This window comes from Heteronotia binoei, chromosome 16 (assembly GCF_032191835.1).
Source record: "Heteronotia binoei isolate CCM8104 ecotype False Entrance Well chromosome 16, APGP_CSIRO_Hbin_v1, whole genome shotgun sequence".
In the NCBI taxonomy this organism is placed as follows: Eukaryota; Metazoa; Chordata; class Lepidosauria; order Squamata; family Gekkonidae; genus Heteronotia; species Heteronotia binoei.
In genome coordinates, this window is record NC_083238.1 from 1,217,583 (window position 1) to 1,238,685 (window position 21,103).

Below are 21,103 nucleotides of genomic sequence, written 5' to 3' on the forward strand. Positions count from 1 at the left end.
TGATTTCCAAAATATATAGGTTGTTAGAGGTAAGAATGCAGGATGAAGTAATTAAAGCTGGGTAAAGTGGATGCAGGATTTGGGCCATAATATAGAATTAACGGATTGGGAGAAAATCTGGAAAAGAAAATCTTAAATTAACTAAATCGGCTGTACTGAAAGAAAATATTTAAGTCATTACGAATTCCTTTTAATATTTTTTCGTAGTTGTCTCTATACAAAGTCTTTAAGTCACTTGTCAAGTAAATGCCAAGATATTTTATCTGTATTTCGTGCTTGAATCCTGAGAGCTGCTGAAGAGATTCAATTTGAGCTTTCTCCATATTTTTTGTTAGAATTTTTGTCTTAAAAACATTCAGTTTAAAACCAGATATGTCTCCAAAATCTCTCAATCTTTGCTTCAGAAGAGCTATTGAAGAAATAGGTTGTTCCAAAATAAAGACTAAATCATCCGCGAACGCCAAAGTCTTGAGTTCTACGTTGTTTATTCTGATCCCTTGAATTCGGGTGTCCTCTCTGATCTTCTTAATTAAAGGTTCTAACGTCAAAATAAAGAGCAGGGGAGATAGTGGACAGCCTTGTCTGGTTCCCTGTTCTATTTCTATTGAATCAGACATCACTCCGTTAAATATCACTTTCGCTGTCTGTTTCAAATAGACCGCTTCAACCATTCTACGGTAACTTTCACCACAACCGATCGCGGCCAGTGTTACTTTAATAAAATTCCAATTGACGTTGTCAAAAGCCTTTTCCGCATCCACCAAAATAGCGGTAAATTCTTTGTCAGGATGGTTCCTGTAATATTCAATCACATTTAACAATAGTCTCACATTCTGGTTCATTAGGCGGCCTGGAACAAAACCCGTTTGGTCTTCGTGAATTAAGCCAGCAATTATTTTCTTCAACCTATTTGCTAAGATTGCCGCAAAAATCTTATAATCACTATTCAGAAGTGAGATTGGTCTATAATTTTTAATTTCTGACGGGTCGGTACCTTCTTTATGAATGAGTGTAATCAGAGCTTCTTTCCAAGAATCCAGAGTCTCACCGGTTTTATAAACATTCTCAATTACTTTCTTAAAAGGCAATAATAATAAGTCTTCAAAAGTTCTGAAGAACTCTATCGGAAGTCCATCCGGGCCTGGAGTCTTGTTACTTTTCTGGAAAGACCTTCAGATTTCGTTTTTAGGCAGAATTGCTACAATAAAAATGAACGTTCTTCCAAGAATTTTATTTCTCTTCCAAACAATTCCCATCATGCTACCCAAATTATTTTTTCAACAACTTAACTCTATGATTAAGACGTTTATTTGGCAAGGCAAGAAGCCCAGAATAAAATTGAAAGTTTTACAAGACAGTAAATTAAGAGGTGGTCTAGCCCTCCCAGATTGGAGTCTGTACTACAAGGCTTGCTGTATTGCATGGTTGAGAACTTGGTGTAAGCTAGACAATAAGAGACTATTGACCATTGAGGGTGCTGGCCTAGGAGAAAGCTGGCATAATTATATGTGGTATCGTACTCCTATAAAAACTGGTCGTTTTTTCAGACATGAAATAAGAAGATCTTTGTACAAAATTTGGGTAGAAATTAAATCGCAGTACCCCTATACCCCGAAGTGGCTATCCCCGATAGAAGCGTTTACTCATCCCAACTTGTATAATTGGGACAATCCACAAGACTATGCTTATTTACTGGATAACCAGAATGAACTGATTGAGGAAGAGCTCTCTAAATTAAATTGGTGGTTACAGTGTCAACTTAAATCAAGTTTTCAAAAAGACAAGGAAAAGGGTTTTTCGAATAAACCAATTGAACTAGATCTTATTTTAGAGTCTAAGCAGAAGATAATTTCTAAAGTGTATGATTGGCTACTTCAAGTCAAAATGCAAGATGAAGTTGTGAAAGAAACATGGATTCGTTGGCTGAAGGACTTTGGATATAACATAGACTTGGATGAATGGGAAAAGCTATGGAAACAGAATTTAAAATTAATAAAACCAGCGGACCTTAAAGAAAATTTATATAAAATGGTGTATAGATGGTATCTTACACCGGACAGATTGGCTAGAATTTACCCCACATATTCTAACAAATGTTGGAAGTGCCAAGAAGCTAAAGGCTCGCTGTTTCATATATGGTGGCAATGTAAACGTGCTAGAAAATACTGGGCCCAAGTTAATACTTGGGCACAAAAAATCTTGAAAATACAAATTAACCATGTACCAGACTTATACCTTTTAAATATTTGCAGACAAAACCTTCCTATGACAAAGTTGAAACTTTTATTGTATATAGTTACTATCGCTAGAATACTTTATGCCAAGTATTGGAAGAATGACAGAACTCCCCATAGAGACAAATTTATCAATAAGCTGCTGGATGTCGCAGAATTTAATGTCCACAAGATTAAGAGACGGTAATGTGCAAAAATGTCAGGAGGAATGGGGCCCTGTTTACGAATGGGTCAAAAGTAAAGGTTTTGGTATGGAGTAATAATACTGTTTTCCCTTTTTCTAAAATCCTCTTCATCTCCCTGTGTGTATGGTGGGTGATTGTAGTACGTGTCATGGTTGTATCCTGTTGTACCTCGTACAGATCTGTTTAGAATGTATTGTGATTTCTGGAATGTATTATGTGCGAGGGCTTGGGACTGTATTTGGCAAGTTTGTGGGTTTGAGTGTATTTGTTTTTGTTTGTGTTTGTTGGTAATTGTTTTCTAATAAAAAACTCCCCCCCCCCAAAAAAAGAAAAGAAAATATTTATAAGATGGTATATCGTTGGTACTTCACACCTGAGAAATTAGCAAAAATCCACCCTAGCTCATCGAATAAATGCTGGAAATGTAACAAGATAAAAGGAACTCTATATCATAGCTGGTGGCAATGTGAAAAAGCTAAGAAATATTTGGCTCAGATTTATGTATGGATCAAAAAAATGCTAAAAATAAATATACCACATACACCGGAATTATATTTGTTAAATATATGCAAGAATTCCATTCCCAATGTAACTAAAAAACTTTTAGTAACTGTGGTGAGATTACATAGTAACTGTGGTGAGATTAATATATGCTAGACATTGGAAATCCTAGCAGGTGCCTGGGAAAGAGGAATTTGTACAAAAGTTGCTCGAAATAGCAGAAATGGGCATTTTAACGACTAGGCTCAGAGAAGGAAATATAGAGAAATGCAATAAAGCTTTGAAACCGTCATTGTTTTAGTCCTTAAACTCCTTTATTTGTTAAATGTTCCGTTATGTTAGTCTTTGTTTTCGTTTCTGTATTATTATTTGTTTGGTGAGTTGTACTGCTTTTTATTCAATAAATATATTTTAAAAAACCCCAAAAACATCATCATCAGAATTTGGCATCATGCAATCTCCTTCTCTGTCCCATAGTTCTTTTTAACTGTATAAGTTCTACACTGTGCAGTAGGTAGAAGTTTGGGTCTCTACATGTCCTTGAATAATATCACTCCACATCTGAAGATCCCCAAAGGTTTAGTGCTTCTATTATGAGAAGGAAGATCCTGATACAACATGAACATTTACATGCCAGTTCATTTTGTTAAATATTGAGTTCATTCAATACTACTGTTTATTAGCAAAAACAGTCACAAGGGAAACACAGACAAAATGGCTAACTGTATACAATCTGGGAAGGTTTAACCATGCCCCACTTGTGAACACTAGCCAATCTCATTCTGCTTTCCAGATCATTCACTTGCATTTCCTGGAGAAATGCCTCATATCCCGATTGGCTGGTTCCGAGAGAATTGGCTGGTTCATCAGGAACCTGGAGAGCAATATCAGACAAAACAATCTGCAACAGCACTCAATTCACAACACCCCTCCCCTCTGAGGTAAAACTGACTCAGTTGCAAATAAAGTCTTGCAGATAGTGAGGGCAAACCCTCACCTGCTGGGAGCACTATAGTTCTGCTGTCAGCTCTGCCCCAGTTGCAGGAGTCGCCTCACTGGAAGGAGCAGAGTCTGTAGCTGGTTCAGAACTCTCACTAGCAATGTCTGTAGAGGGTACAGAGCTGCCAGCAATGGAGCCACAGTGTCCTCAGTACTAGGACCATTGGTAGGAGTAACCATATGTGACCCAAAGTCCAAGTCCGTAGGTGGTGCCCGGTCCAGCCACCTACACTGGAGCTGGTCTTTGTTACAGCACAGAATCCTGCTGTCTGCTGTAGCAGCACTGGCCCTATAGCTTTAATTACTGTGACAGAAATCCAGATTGGTCCATCCCTGTAGTTCCCAGCATAAACAGAGTCTGCAGGTTGGAATACCCAGGGGGTGTCCTGGATCTCCCGACGTGGTGTCCGATCCATTGTCAAATCAAGGTGCAATCTATTGGAATTATGTATCTGTTCTGCATGTCCTTTGCAATGTTCTGAAGTTCCAGTCATTATAGGGTTAATACTGTACCTGGTTTCCCTATTGTCTGCATGACCTAGGAAGAAAATCCTGGCTCACTGCCAATCAAGAGATAATGTGGGAAAGCTTGTTTGTTTGTTTGGATAGTTAGTCAGGTGACTCCTTTGTCTAGTCAGCTAAAGGTCAAGAAAAAGCAGGAAGACTTCTCTCAGCCTTCTCAGTCTTAGCCATGTTTTCTATGTGCTAAGATGTGGGCAGGCCTCAGATTCAGTGGGAGCTCTCAGGAACAGCTCCTGAACCTTTCTGAGAGTTCCTCCTCCTCCTTCTGAGAGTTCCACCTCTTTGTCCATTGAATAGTATGTGCAGCTACATAACAATCCCTGGATGAGCTCCACAACCTATTTTTCTACAAAAACACCCCTGGATGTGGGTATTAGTGCTTTGTTATTTTTCTCTCCCAGTACCCCATTCCCTTGTAGTAATAAATATATTTTTGCTTTCATATTAAATGCCTCTCAAATGTTATTTCGATCCAGTGATCCATCAAACTGTTTGAGATATGAAAATTGAATTTCAAACAGAAAACTCCCTATCACAATCAGTCCAGGAGAGTGGTGAGTCTCCTGTTCATAAGAAGTTCTGCTGGGCTACGTCTGGTAGCTGTATGTGGCATGATGTCTTGCTGCAACAGGAAATCGGCCAGCCTTAAGTGCCAGTCTCCCTGCACTATTCTCTGTAGTGAGTCCTTTGTGGTGCACACCATAACATCCTCTTGTTTGCCGGTGGGTGGAATGGTGCTACTGTGATGTGTCAGATCACATTAGTAGCCATGAACCATTGGAATTCAGCTGATGTAACCTGAGCTCTGTTGTCCAACACAGTAGTGTCTGGCAGACCATGGATGGCAAACAGATGGTGAACGGATGACAATGGCAGACATCATAGCTGACACTGGAACAACTTCCAGGCATTTTGAGTAAGAGTCTACAACAATCAGGAAGACTTGCCCTTGGAATGGACCTGCAAAATTGGTGTGGAGCCTCAACTACAGCATGTGAGTAGTCTCCCATGACTGAACTGGAGTTCGTGGCATCATAAGATGAGACTCTTGGCATGACTGGCAAGGCCAGAGCCACTCCTCAATGGCCTTGTCCAACCCTGGCCACCATACATAGCTGCAGGCCAGAACCTTCATGCAGAGGATGCCAGAATGACTGATGTGTAAGGCCTTGAGCACCAGCTGTCTCGATTTGGGTGGAATAACCATGCAGTTCCCCCAGAACAGGTGTCTCTTGTGCACTGACAGTTCATGCTGGTGGGAACTGAAAGGCTGGAACTCTGCATTGAACTGACCTGCAGGCAGCTGCCTCCAGTCCCAGTTCAGAATTCGATACAAGGTTTGGTTTTTGGCTATGTGGGTGGCCACATTGGAGGTATGGAGAGGCAATTGCGGAAGATCAAGCAGCATGATGCCACAAGCCAGAGAAGGATCGGCCACTGCATCAGGTAGGAGCAGGTGGTTGAGGGCATCTGCATGGCCCAAAGCCCGGCCAGGTCTGTAGTGCAGAGCATAGTTGTAGGTTGACAGGAACATAGACCAGCGCATCATCCTGGGCAACAAGATGCAAATGGCAGTCACATGCAAATAGTCCAAGGAGCAGTTTGTGGTCAGTTATGATGTTGAAGGGTCTTCCATACATATGAATCATGAAATTTCTTGACCCAGTCACAATGGTGAGGGCCTCTTTGTCTATCTGTGCGTAATTTCATTCAGCAGATTACAGAGTTCTGGAGAAATATACGATGGGGGTTTCCTGCCCATCAGATATCCAATGGCTCAACATGGTGCCTATCTTATATGGAGATGCATCACATGCAAGGACTAATGATTTCAGTTCGTCTACGTGAGTCAGCATGCTGCCAGATGATAGCAAGTCCTTGACAGCAGTAAAAGCTTTGTGTTTTTTTCGGGTCCCAGACCCAGGAACTCTTGGTCTCTAGGAGCCAGTGCAATGATGCCTTGTGTGGCAGGAATGAATGGTAAAAGTTAAGCAGTCCCAGAAATGGCTGGAGTTCCTTCTTTGAATGAGGTGGAAGCATGCTGCAGATTGCCTTCACCTTGGCGGGTGTAGGATGAATGCTGGCTGTGTCAATGAGAAACCACAGGAACTCAACCTGCAGGATGCCGAATTGACACTTTTCTCTCTTCACTTTAAGGCCAGCATTGTGTAGTTGGCAGAGGACCTCCTGGGAGGTGTTTGGGCAGTTCAGCTGCAGATCCCCCAGAGATGAGGACATCATCAAATTAGCAGATGACCTCTAGAATTATTTTCAGTAGGCCTTCCATCAAGCTTTGAGCCGCCCTGAGCCTGCCCTGAGCCTGCCCCGGTGGGGAGGGCGGGATATAAATAAAAATTTATTATTATTATTATTATTATTATTATTATTATTATTATTATTATTATTATTATTATTATTATTATTATTATTAAGCTTTGGAAAATGCCTGGAGCCACACTGACCCCGAATCGCAAATGCTTCACCTTGAAGGTGCCTCGGTGGGTTATGATTGTCTGGGTTTCTGCAGTGGTGTTGTCCACAGGAAGTTATTGATATGCCTGTGTCAGATGAAGTTTGGCAAAAATCTTCCCACTGGACAGCAATGCCAGAAGATTATTCACCACTGGAACTGGATGCACATGCTGCTGAAGTGCCTTGCTGATCGTGTGCTTGTAGTTAGCACAGATGCAGACAGCCCCATTGGCCTTGAGTGGAGTCATAATTGGAGTCTCCCAGTGAGTATGTGACACTGGTTCCAGGACTTCTTGAGCAATCAGCTGGTCCAATTCTTCCTCGATCTTCAATTTCAAGGTGAAGGGAAGCCGATGAGCCTTGATTCTGACAGGCTTAATGGTCTGTTAGAGGTTGAATGACAATGGTGGACCTGTGTATTGTCCGAAGGAACCATCAAGGACAAATCCAGGGCAAACAGTCTCGTAAAGGGACTGGCCGATTTGTTGAACACTTTGTTGGACATGAATGCTCTATGCCTTGAATCAGTTGACTCCAAGCAAGATAGTGCAACAGCCTTCAACAATGACAAGGCTCAATGGACTGCTGAAATCTTTGTAGCAAACATGGAATGTTCCAATGCCCACCACAGGAACTCGTTGTCCTTGGAAATCTGCCAGATAGTCACTGAACAGTTCAAGGCGTTGAGCTGACTTTTGTGAGCAGACTCAATGAAAAGAGTCTCTGAAGATGATGAAAATTGCTGAGCCTGAGTCCACCTCAGACTCAGACACACCTTCAATGCTCACCATCACTTTCATCTTGCCATGTGGTTGAAACTGAACCCTCTGGATCATTGCACCACAGGCACTGTTGACCAGGCAGTGTCAAGTCTGATATGTATAAAATGATGGTTCTGTAACTTTGGTTCATTGGTAAAGGATTCTGGGTAAAGCATACTGTAAACTGGCTGCTGAGAACTACCCCTCCTTCCCCTCTGCCTTGCTATGTCTTTGTTGTGTAGTCGCTTTGAAATGCTGATATGGGAACAAGATAACTGAGCCCTCTCAGGCCGAGTGCATGTAGGAGTCTGGAGGCGTCAAGGCCTCGCACTGAGGGAGAAAGTAACATCCTGGTGTGAAAGTAGATTGTATAGAGGGCCCCTCCCGCAGGAATTCTTTGATCTGTACCTTGAAAAGCTGGGTCAATGTATATGCTCCCCAGTCATTCAATGACTATCTTGCTCTGTAGTTCTGTATTCAATAAACTATGATACTTTGTTTCTACAAAGACTCGTTATTGAAATCAGCAGACTTGACAGGCAGGAGCACTGTGAGACAGTGTAACACTCTTCTGACCTGGATTGCCCCTTGTGGACAGGCTGCAAATGAGGAGACACTTGTGCATAGTCTTTTGGTTTTGTGCCTTAACAAGCATGAGAGATGTGCCCGGTTTTTCTGCAATCCCAGCACTGGGGGGCACAGACTACAAGACTTATGGAGATGGGAGCCCCCACAACTGGCACAGGAATTCCCATTGAATTCTAGGCCCTGAACAGTTGGGCTTCTGCAAAGGGAAGACCACTTTAGACCACTGCATTACCCTATCCCATCTAGTCAACAAGTCTCTCTCTCTCTCGGCTTGACTTCGCGAACGAAGATTTAAGAAAGGTGCAGTAGTCCACGTCTGCTGCAGGCTTGCTGGTGGCTGACGAGACCAATGCGGGACAGGCAGGTCCGGCCACAGTGGCTGCAGGGAAAAGTCTGATTTGGGGTTGGTGCTGTAGCAGTGCGATTCTTCCTCAATCTCTTTTTGTCCTCAAGACCAGCTATGCGTGCGTTCTCAAAGGAATAGACAGCCTGGTGGATGGTGTGCCTCCATGCTTTGCGATCTGAGGCTAGGTCACATCACTGGTGTTGGTTGATGCGACAGGTGCCAAGGGATTTCTTCAAGGAGTCCTTGTACCTCTTCTTTGGTGCCCCTCTATATCGATGGCCGGTGGAAAGTTCGCCATACAGAGCAATCTTGGGAAGGCGGTGGTTTTCCATCCTAGAAATATGCCCTGCCCTGCGCAGCTGCGTCTTCAACAGCAGTGCCTCGATGCTTGTAACCTCTGCCCTCTTGAGGACTTCAGTGTTGGTCACAAAGTCACTCCAGTGGATGTTGAGGATGGTGCGAAGGCAGCGCTGATGAAAGCGCTCAAGGAGTCGGAGGTGATGACGGTATAAAACCCACGATTTGGAGCCGTAGATGAGGGTTGTCATCACAACCGCTTTGTAAACATTGATCTTTGTGCCTTTTTTCAGATGCTTGTTGCTCCACACTCTTTTCTGCAGTCGGCCAAATGCACGGTTTGCCTTTGCCAGCCTGTTGTCAATCTCCTTGTCGATCTTGGCATCTGAGGAGATGATGCACCCCAGGTAGCTGAACTGCTGGACTGTCTTCAGAACTGATTCACCCACAGTGATGCAGGGAGGGTGATTATCTTCCTGGGGTGCAGGCTAGTGGAGAACTTCTGTCTTCTTCAGACTAACTTCTAGGCCAAATAGCTTGGCAGCCTCTGCAAAGCAGAACGTCATATGCTGCAGAGCTGATACCGAGTGGGAGATAAGTGCAGCATCATCAGCAAACAGTAGCTCTCGTATAAGATTTTCCATTGTCTTGGAGTGAGCCTTTAGTCGCCTCAGGTTGAACAGGCTGCCATCGGTGCGATAGTGGATGTAGACACCATCGTCATCATCTAGATCTACTGTGGCTCTTTGAAGCATCATGCTAAAGAAGATCGTAAAGAGAGTTGGCGCGAGAACGCAGCCTTGCTTTACACCTGTGCCTATTGGGAAGGGCTCCGAGAGGTCGTTGCAGTGTCTGACTTGGCCTCGCTGGTCTTCATGTAGCTGGATGATCATGCTGAGGAACCTTGGGGGACATCCTAAACGTTCCAAGATTTGCCACAGGCCTTTCCTGCTAACGGTATCGAAAGCTTTGGTAAGGTCGACAAAAGTCACATATAGACCCTTGTTCTGTTCCCTGCATTTCTCTTGGAGCTGCCTGAGAACAAATACCATGTCGGTGGTGCTCCTTTTAGCTCTGAAGCCGCACTGGCTCTCTGAGAGGAGTTCTTCTGCAATGGCGGGCACCAGTCTGTTCAGGAGTATTCTAGCAAGGATTTTGCCTGCGATGGAGAGCAGGGTTATCCCCCGGTAGTTGGAGCAGTCTGACTTTTCCCCTTTGTTCTTGTGTAGAGTGATGATGATTGCATCGCGAAAGTCCTGTGGTAGTTTGCCTTGTTCCCAGCAGCTGACAAGTACTTTGTGAAGTGAGCTATGTAGTACTGTGCCCCCATGCTTCCAGATCTGTGGTGGGATTCCATCAACTCCCGCTGCCTTGCCACTTTTCAGTTGCTTGATGGCTTTAACAGTCTCTTCTAGGGTGGGGATCTCATCCAACTCTGTTTTCACTGGTTGAAGTGGGGTGAGGTGGATTGCTGAATCTTGAACTACGCGGTTGGCACTGAAGAGAACCTGAAAATACTCCGACCACCGGTTCAGTATGGATGCCTTGTCTGTGAGGAGCACTTGGCCGTCTGCACTACGCAAGGGACTCTGAGCCTGATATGATGGGCCATATACTGCCTTCAGGGCTTTGTAGAACCCTCTTAAATCACCAGTGTCTGCACACAGCTGGGTTCTCTCTGCAAGCTTGGTCCACCACTCGTTCTGAATGTCTCGAAGCTTGCGCTGGAGGTTGCTACATGCAGCGCGAAAGTTTGCTTTTTTCCGGGGACAGAAGGGCTGAGCAAGATGTGCTTGGTAGGCAGATCTCTTTTTCGCTAGTAATTCTTGGATCTCTTGATTGTTCTTGTCAAACCAGTCCTTGTTCTTCCTTGTGGAGAACCCGAGGACTTCTTCAGAGATCGACAGGATGGTAGTTTTTAGGTGTTCCCAGAGTGCTTCTGGAGAAGGATCTGTGGGGCAACTGGGGTCCTCAATTCTTGACTGGAGTTTTGCCTGGAAGGCAGCTTTAACTTCGGCTGACTGAAGGCTGCCAACCTGAAGCTTCCTCCGAGGGATACCTCCTCTCCTGGGTGTGGGTTTAAAGTGAAGACGGAGATTGCAGCGTACAAGACGATGATCCGTATGACATTACGCACTGGGCATTACTCGGGTGTGTAAGACATCTCGAAGGTCTCTCTGGCGCACCAGAATGTAGTCGATAAGGTGCCAGTGCTTGGACCGTGGGTGCATCCAGGTTGTCTTCAGGCTGTTCTTCTGCTGAAAGATAGTGTTGGTGATGGCGAGCTGGTGCTCCGTGCAGAATTCTAGCAGGAGGCGCCCGTTATCATTGCAGTTGCCAATGCCGTGTTTGCCAAGTACTCCTTTCCAGGCTTCCGAGTCTTTACCTACTCTGGCATTGAAGTCGCCAAGGATGATCACCTTGTCCTCTGTAGGGGTCTTCCGTACGAGGTTGTGTAGATCAGCATAGAACTTGTTCTTTTCTGCAGGATCTGCTTGAAGGGTTGGGGCATACACACTGAAGAGTGTTGCATGCTGCTTGTTTTGAAGTGGGAGGCGCATGGACATGATGCGATCTGAGTGACCTGTTGGCAGGTTTTCGAGTTTGGAGGCAATGGAGTTCCTGACCATGAAGCCAACGCCAGAAAGGCGGCTCTCAGCCTTTGACTTACCTGACCAGTAGAGGGTATAGCCAGCACCGTGTTCTTGAAGACTACCTTCCTCAGGTACTTTCCTCAGGTACTTGCGGTCAAAGCATGGAGGCACACCATCCACCAGGCTGTCTCTTCTTTTGAGAACGTATGCATAGCTGGTCTTGAGGACAAAAGGAGATTGAGGAAGAATTGCACTGCTACAGCACCAACCCTAAATCAGACTTTTCCCTGCAGCCACTGTGGCCGGACCTGCCTGTCCCACATGGGTCTTGTCAGCCACCAGCGAGCCTGCAGCAGACGTGGACTATTGCACCCTTCTTAAATCTTCGTTCGCGAAGCCAAGCCGAGAGAGACTTTCACACGCCTCTCTATCTCTTCCCGGAGATGGCCGAGCTCTCCCCCCTGTTGGTGTCCTTGCTCCGTTCAGGAGGCGCCAGAGAGGCTAGCTTGTCTTTTTGCACTTCAAAGGTTCCTCTAGCCTTTGGAGCTCTGGCAGCTTGGGTTCCCACCCCTCCCTTCCTTCTTGCAGCGCATGGGATTAGTAAAGTGGGGTTCATTCAGTAATGGGGGTTAGTAAGCAGGGGGACACATATAACAATACAGTACAGTTGCTTCAATTAATCACAAGCTGACACTCTGAACCGGGGAGCTATATCTCTCAAATGCTCTCTGAATTTAATTTGTCAAATTGGTCAGCACAAATTGAGAGGAAAAAATAAAAGCAATGGGTTTATCCCTAGAACTATTGTCCATGCTGTCCTTCACCGCCGCAGTCCAACAAATTAAAAACAGGTTGCTAGATATTGAGTGCCAAGACCTATACAGTCTGGCTAAGAAAACTTTTTCCCCACTGAGTTTTGAGATCTGTCTTAGTACTGGGAAAATGGCCTCATATCTATCCATCTTGCAGGTGCCACAGCAGCGTAGAGCTTTTTCCCTTGCCAGATGCAACGCCATGCCCTCTGCCATTCTTTATGGCAGATTTAACAAGACTGCCTACTCAGTCAGATACTGTCTCTGTAAGCAAAAATGTGTGGAGTCAGTTACTCATATTCTTCTTTATTGTAATTTGTATACAGATCTTCGTCACAAGTATTTACATCCTCTTTTAGTTAGCATGGTTGATGCACTTAAGGTCTATAATCTTTTGAACGATACTTCATCTAGTGTCACTGAGAAAGTGGCTAAGTTTCTTTATTCTTAGGGTTTGTAGAATCTTTCGGGATCAAGTGCCGTGTTCTACTGGAGAAAGTTTTCCTTCCAGACATTTCGTTTCTTTATTCTGTTTTAAAGGCACGTCAGAGGATCTCATAGAAATAGTTTATATTTATGCTTTTCCTGATGTATATGTATGCAATCATTCCATTTTATATTTTTTTTAAAACCAATTTGCTCTGATATATACATCTATATATTTTATGCCAATAAAGGCTAACTTGACTTGACTTGAATGGCTGTGGCTCTCTGTGCTTGTGCCAAACAACTCGTGTGTGAAGGACTTCATCATCTTCCCCCAACTCCTCCTCTAGGCTTTCCAGGTGAACAGCCTCGGACTTAGGGGGCAACACGGGACTGCGCAACTGTCAAACCTCACGAGTGGATCAGCAGCAATGGCCTCCTTGAGGGCCATTTTGAAAGTCAGCTCTTTCTTAGTGAATAGCCGCATACTAGATGATCTCGAAGGGCAACTTCTAACTCTGTGAAGTTACAGTGTCGGGCCACTTGCCAAAGAATGGTTATGTACACTGTCACCAATTCATCTTCGGCCTGGTCCCACTTGTAGAAGGCATGATGGCTGATGATCTCTGACAGTTGAGGTGAGAAATGGTCTCTGAGATTCTTGGTAATGGAATCAAACAATGCGTTCTTAAATAGAGCTGGTGCAATGAGAGCTCGAGCAACCTCAAAGGTAGACCACCCACATATGCTGAAGAATGTAGGTTTCTTCTATTCAACCTCAGTGACCCCATTGGCAGTGAGGTAGAACTTGAACTATATTATGTACAAGTCCCAGTTTTCAACTGCTGGATCATAATGTGGCCTTTGGTGGCCATACTGACTGTCACACTGGAACAACAGGGTGACTGTGTGCAAGTCGGTGAAGGCAACAATTCCTTGTTGGTGAAGTGATTCAGCTCAGTGATTCAGCTCAGTTCTTGGGGCTGCCTACCCAAGCAAGGATCCCCTCCTCATCGCCAGTGTTAAATATTGAGTTCAGACAGCTCTCATTCAACACAACTCTTTATTAGCAAGAACAGTCACAAGGGAAACATAGACAAAATGGCTAACTGTATACAATCTTGGAAGGTTTAACCACACCTCTCAGGCAAACACCAGCCAATCCCATTCTGCTCTCCAGGATCCTTCATTTGCATTTCGTGGAGAAATGCTTCACTTCTCAATGGGCCGGTTCTGAGAGAAAGGCCAATTGGCATGCAGGAATCAGGATCCTGGAGAGGAATGGGTGCCTTTCTCAAGCTCAGACAAAACAACCTTCAACACCACTCAATACACAACACATTTCTTCTGTGGGAATCAGGGCATCAGGTTTTGAGCTCTTTAAAAAAAAGTGTTCAAAAAGGCTCTATATTGAGGCTGTAGTGTCTTCAATGAACGTCATCAAAATAATACTTGAATCAGATGCACAACTACATAAGTATTAAATATTTTATAACAAGAATGTACAAGGTTATTTTTGAACTGGTATAGATCAATATCAACTCATTGCTGCTGATCAATTTACTTTTCCAGGCAAAATCAGACTGAACAGAAAGCCAACATTACATAGGAAAAGCAGGATTGATTCCAAATAATTTGTGCTGGAATGTTAAAAATGCCTCTGTAAACTAATTCCATTGTAGAATTTAAAAAAAAAATCAGTATTTTTTGATCAATCATAATGAAATATTTCAACCCAAGAATATTATAAATAATAGGAAACTAGCCTTATCCTTTCAGTGATTTCCCCCCTGTTGAAAAAGTTTAAAATTTCTATGAGAGATTTAAGGGACATTTCACATATGTGTTTGAAGACTGGCTCTGTTCTTTAAATATTAATAGAAGATTGTGACCTTCATCCCTGCTGCTGAATCATAGAGGCTGAAAGACAGAATCAATATTTTATCTGCACTAATGGTTAACTAATTATAGCTCAGCAGAACTTACCTTTTTTTGTATTTTATTGCCTAATCCTTAATTTTGCTTAAGCTTGCATAATTTCAATTAACTTGCAACAGGAGCCTTAATATACAATGAGAAGTAGACCTTTCTTTAGCAATATTAACCTCCTGCCACACACACACAAAATTATGTGGACAGCCCAATCTCATTCTACTTCCTTTGAGACAGATGTGATATAGTTTCCCAACAGTTGTTATTGATATAGTGCATCAGCAAAACAGCTGGACAGTGTTGCCATAGGCCAAACCGGACAATGGCAGCTCCCTATTCTTAAACACAGAGCAAATCATAGAGAAAAAGGAAATATAAAAAGGGTGCATGGAAGAAGCATGCAAAAACTCATTTCTCCAACAATTTAGCTTCCCGCAATTTCTTTTCCTAATATCAGCAACAAATAGAATGCTCAGCTATCAAAGAAGTGTACAGGAAAGGAGTTGTATGGCATGGGGGAGGGTCTGCACACAACACCTTCTCATCATTTTTCTTGGTAAATTGGACTCCCACTCACCTTGCCCTCTTTATGCATGTCATACTTTGACTTTTTAAGTAAGGGCACTGTAGCAACATTAAAATCCATGGGTCCATTCTGCAAGTAAGGGGCAAAAAATCCAAGATGGGTGGCAGTTATTTATTCTACCATTCTACCATTTGAGAAGGAGCCCTGTGGCACAGAGTGGTAAGCTGCAATACTGCAGTTCAAGCGCTGCTCACAACCTGAATTAGATCCCAGCGGAAGCTGGGTTCAGGTAGCTGGCTCAAGGTTGACTCAGCCTTCCATCCTTTCGAGGTTGGTAAAATGAATACCCAGCTTGCTGGGGGGTAAAGTATAGATGACTGGGGAAGGCAATGGCAAACCAATCTGTAAAAAAGTCTGCCGTGAAAACATTGTGATGTGACGTCGCCCCAGAGTCACAGGGGACTACCTTTACCATTTGAGAGACAAAGCAACACAGAAGCACTATCTTTGACAACCAGCCCTGGAGCAAAAGCATGAAAACTCATGGCTAAAATTACTAACGTGAGTTTTCATGCTTTTGTAGGATTTTGTCACAGCTTCCTCCCTTGTTTTCATGCAACCCTGGAGCATCAACTACATATTAGCTAAGTGTGGAGTTGTTCTGGGCAACTCTTATTTGTTCTGAAAATAATTGGTCCTTGCCTTGATAGAGTCCATTTTTCAGGACCATTTTCAGAAAATTAGCCTTATGGCTTTATCATGATAATCTGTCAACTGATTAGAAAAACACAGCTGGTGATGTCCTTAATTTTTGCTTTCAATGCTATTTAATAATTCTGTACCTCTTCTCATAGAGATATGGCTATGGAGGATGGATCCAACTGGAGCATGATTCCAAGGTAAGCCATGTTTGATTATTTAGTCTCTTGACTTATATGATACATGATAATTATTTGGTTTTCATGTAAATGGAGAAACAGTATGAAAGTTGTTTTTGCTGCCTTATTCTCCCCATAGCAATTTTCCTAAGCCTCTACATAAAGCCACTCCTGAGGCTGAAGGACCTCAGGAGTGGCTTTATGTAGAGGCTTAGGAAAATGTGGCATGGGTGGGGCTATACACAGTAGGAGAAATCCAGAGGAATTCCTCCCCCTCTGTGATTTTTTCCATTCATAGTAGCTGGTTAATAATGACTTGAATAATTTATGTCACTAAAATAAATGCTACCGTCACAATTTATTATGTATAGGCTGAAGTAGTTAGGTTTTTTTTTTTTTAATCCATGGGATGGATCATGTTTCAAAATTTATCTTGCATATATTTCAGCAAGTTGGGGGTTTCACCTCTTGTAACAGTACTAAGTATACTGAGCCTTCACCTTGCAAAATAAGAAGTTGCAAAACTATCTATAGATTCAGGTATGTTGGTTTGTAGATAATGTCATGGGTGACAGCCACTTGATGCCCAGCAAACTGAACCATATGTAGAATCTGGAGAAATTTTTCCTGAAGGTCACCTGAATATCAAAAGATATAAATGTGTTTTGAAGACTGTAAATGTGCTTTCAAACCAGTTCTGGACTCTTTCTTCTTCCTTTTTAATTCCATGGAAGTCATGACAGATGTGATTGTGAGATCTGGAACTTGTTTGTCTTTCTGTTTATGGAAGCCCTATCCCCTGCTTCACACAAATGAGTTGCTTTGCAAAATATGTATTGGAGATTCTGCTTTTGGACCACAGTACTCCAATTGCCTATCCTTGGCCTTGAGTAAAATGAATATGCTCTCAAACAAACCTACCCAGCCAATTTCTGTTTTCCAATAGTAAGCAATTACTAACAGCATTTTCTACAGCTTTTAAGAAGCAGCCTGCAGAGAGGACATAATGATTAAATGACTTGTACAAGAAGAAAAAAAGTACACAACTTATAGCTATAATAATTAACAAAGGATGAATTAACTTTAAAACCCATGGAGAGAACCAGGGCTGACACCAGGTTTTTTGGCACTTAGGTGAGACCCCCTGGCTCTGACTTCCCCCTTCTGCCCACAGACAGGACTGCCCTCTGCATCCACCCAGCCCCACTGCCATGCTTCACCCCAGCCCCCTGAGATAGCCAGGGCAGGAGGGCAATGGCAGCAGGCGGGGGGACCCTGGGAACTGGAGCTGCTGGGAAGTGGGTGCTTGGTGGGCGGCCGCCATGGGACTGGAGCATCAGGAGGAATCCCTGCAGTGTCAGGGGGTGCCAACTTCACCAGGAAGGGAAGGGGGGTGGGATAAACTTTGGGGTGGTGGCAGCACTCACATATGGAGTGGGATTTGGTTTCCCTGAAAGCCAACTAATTATCTCCAGTCTCCAAGTAGAGGTTTTCCCAAATATTGCTTTTCCTCCCACCTTTCACTGAGTGACATCTCCCTGGGCACTAGGACAGCCTGCGTCAGGTTCATCTGCTTCACCTAGCAGTTCCATCCAGGTTGAAACTTCCCCGCAGTGGTAGGCACTGTTTCCTCACTAATGTGAGCACTGAAGTAACAGATCCGGCCTGCCTGGGAGGTGACTGAGGGGGCACCAAGGAGAGCTGCTTTTGCCACTGCCACTGCCTCAGTCCAGGGGCCTTTCCCACAGACCCCAGCACAGGCATCCCCCCTCCCTTCGCATGCCTGCCTGGGTGTCCTGTCCTGCAAATGCTCTGCTCTGCTGTGGGCTGGCCGAGGCAAGTCAGGCAGCGATCCAGCAAAGCCGCCACCAGAGCAAGGCAGGCAGGAGAGGCAGGGATAACTCCATGGTCCCCTTCACATAGAGCAAATGAAAGGGAAGTGGAGCAGCAGGGCAGAGAAGAGCTGCAGCTGGAACTGGAAGCAGCCCGCAGAGGAGGCAGTGATAAAAAATTCAAAACAGTCAACCCGAGTGATAAGATTTCTGCCCGTCTCCTAATACTGTCAGCAGTGTCAAGCAGAGGTGTGAAACAGAGGTAGAAAAAAAGGAAGCAACAAAGAAATAATAACTTGTGGAGCATTGTTAATCAGTGCTGCAGCCTTGGCACCATTTTCCTGTCATGGAAGACACAGTGGCAGAAGGGCAAGTGTGGCTGCGAGAGGCCTGAGATGGTGCACTGGGAGGGGGACAGGGCCCTGAAGAGAACATAGCATACATCACAGAATGCTATTGGTTCATTTTTCAATTTCTTTCATATATTAATGCCTCTCAGACAGAATAAGTGTAAAAAAAGAAAAAGAATATCACATACTCTGAAAACCTGTTATGAGATGTCCTGATGTAACATTTTTCCTCTAAATTTTTGTTTGAAGTGCTTCCTACAGGTCTCCATAACAACCACTGCCTGAAGTTCATTTATGAATGGTAGCTTTAAAAAGCAACTTTTAACAAGGCCAAGAAACATATCAAGCCTGGCAGCAGAATCATTCACTTTATAACATAACCTAAAAGCTGACCAGGATTTCTACTTGTATGGCAGTCTGAAAGGAAGAGACAGAAATAATTTTGTAATGTCATAAAAGTTAAAAGAGCAGCAATGGCAAGAAAAAAGTCAAAGGCAGCAAAAATTCAGCTAATACTCACCATTTAAATGTGAGAACAGATTGATTTCAATAAAAACGTGTCTAAGGTATGTGTGGCAGAACATCGCTGCTCTGGCCTGGTGGCCCTGTTCCACCTTGCCCTCCTAAAGTTCCCAACTCCCTTGAGGGGCTTTTCTTTTACTCTCAAGTAGCCACTACCACCACCTGATCAATTTAGGAATTTCCCACTGAGTGGGTCAGGACCCTCAGCTTTCCTTTCCAGTCTGAAGGCCTTGCCTCTCTGTTGCCCACTGCTCAACACCTGGCTACCACAGGGACAGTAATGCCTTGTGTGCTCCTGGCAGAATAGTTTATTGCCAATCACTTGATTCCCACCCCCCCCCCCCCCAGAGCTCCCATTTAAAATAGTGTGGTCCAAAATGGTAGAGATCTAAGTGGTACAGAGAACCACTCCTTATATTAACAGCTTAAAAATATTTATTAAAAAGAAAATGTTTCCAAGTGCACTTTTAGTGCAATGCTAGATTGAGCAAGGGAGAGCAAAAGAAATTTGTAAGAAATGTAAATCCTCAGTCATTTCCTCTATACATACCCTATCTGATGGTAAAATACAGGGGAGGCTCTTTAACTTAGCTTTTCTAGTTCCTTACAGGGTTTCAATTACCTTCAGGCTCCCTTCAGGTGACCACATAGTCAATTACCATCTCCCCCTGTTTTCATCAACACAGAATTCCAGGAAAAGAGACCCTCTTACAAGGAAGTTTTATTAACTCTTTGTCTCCACCCACTTAAACAGGTCACCCTAAGTCAAATGAGCATTTCCTCCAGCTCATTTCTGGAGATTGTTTCTGGGTTTGTTCTAGCCAAAAATCCTCTAAATTCTGTTTCATGCCTGGGGAAGGGGGGAGAAGAGGAGGAAGGCTTGACCGTCCCATTGTGTTTACATTTGTAAGAAGAAGAGCTGATGTGTCAACAAATGGGCTCCTCCTCTGATTAGAGGGGGGGAAACTGATACAATGCACAGGGAAGGCTTTGCTGCTTGCCAGCCTTCCAGGAGACAACGCATCTCTCCACAGCATGAGCTATGTGAAGAATGTACAAGATCAGTTTATTACAAGAGTATTTTAATTTCATCACTATTGTGTATCTTTTATGAAAATTTAAAGGGCATACTTTTACAGATTGAGCCATTACTTGAAATATGAAGAAAATAATGGTTTGATTCTTATGAACCCTGAGCAGAAATTCCCTTGTAACCTGTACCCAAATGCTGGAGGTCACGGAATTCTTATGAACAAAATACCACATGCTTGTAAGGTCTGCAATAAGAAGGGAAAATTGGACAATATTGCTCTTAACATGCGCAGATAGCTTGGTCCACCAGTAGAAAGAGGTGGGGCTGATATCCCAATTTTCCTCCTTATTTGAGCCTCCCACAATACGCATCCATTTTGTCCATGAGGCTTCCCAACACTCAGCTTTTAAAGGAAGGGGCACAGAGAATTGCTGAAGGAAATGGAAGCCGGGAAGATCCATGCCGATGAGCAATATTACAGTCATAGTTCATAGGATCCAAGTCACTGAATAGTAAAATCAATTGTATCATGATTCTTGACCAATTATCAGGACTTAATTCAGATATACAAAGTTTCTGTGTAATCTTTACAGAGGTTGCTAAAGTTCTCCTTTAGTTATTTTATTACATAAAATGGCAATGGAATTATTATGGCTGTCATAGCATAGATGTTTTGTAATATTTTAAAACATGAAAATTGATGTCTCTAATAAATATGATTTGGACCCTGGATTTTTTGAGAAATGTAATTGCCTTTCTTACTCTTCTTAACTTCCTTACTCCCAACCAATAAGCTGTCCACCTTGGCAAGCAGAAGTTGAAGCTGCTGGAAGATTGAGTCTACTATTTTTGCTGTTAATAATATTGAGTTTGCAGCAAGGTTATTTAAAACTCTAAAGTCTTCACTCTCTGTAGTACCATCTACTCCAGGCTGTGTTTTTAAAGGGGAACATGCGAGGGAGGAATCAGTTTCGGCTTCTGTGGTTAAACAGGCAAAATAATATGTATATGTACAACATAAGATAATTATTTTCTAACATATGAAGTCATGTATGTTCTTCCCCAAGCATTGTTAAGGAAATCTTTGCACATAAAGTTTTCTGTGGAGAAGAAACCACTGTAGACTTCTGATGTCTCTGAAATTAACTATTTATGAATTTATCATCATCAATTTTATTTATATCCCGCCCTCCCCGCCGAGGCAGGCTCAGGGCGGCTAACAACAGGTCAATATATACATTGTACAATGTTTAATAATACTAATTTAACAGTTTAATTAAAATTCTAAAACAA

The 21,103-nt window shown here is 43.2% G+C and overlaps 1 protein-coding gene across 1 annotated transcript in view; it reads left to right on the forward strand.

Moving 5' to 3' along the window:
- The window catches only part of ACMSD (aminocarboxymuconate semialdehyde decarboxylase), a 232,552-nt gene that overhangs the window by 23,269 nt on the left and 188,180 nt on the right, over positions 1-21,103 (forward strand). Inside the window, exon 2 of the mRNA XM_060257122.1 lies at positions 16,050-16,094. Coding sequence (XP_060113105.1) covers positions 16,050-16,094 — 45 coding nt within the window. The remainder of the gene's footprint in view (positions 1-16,049; positions 16,095-21,103) is intronic.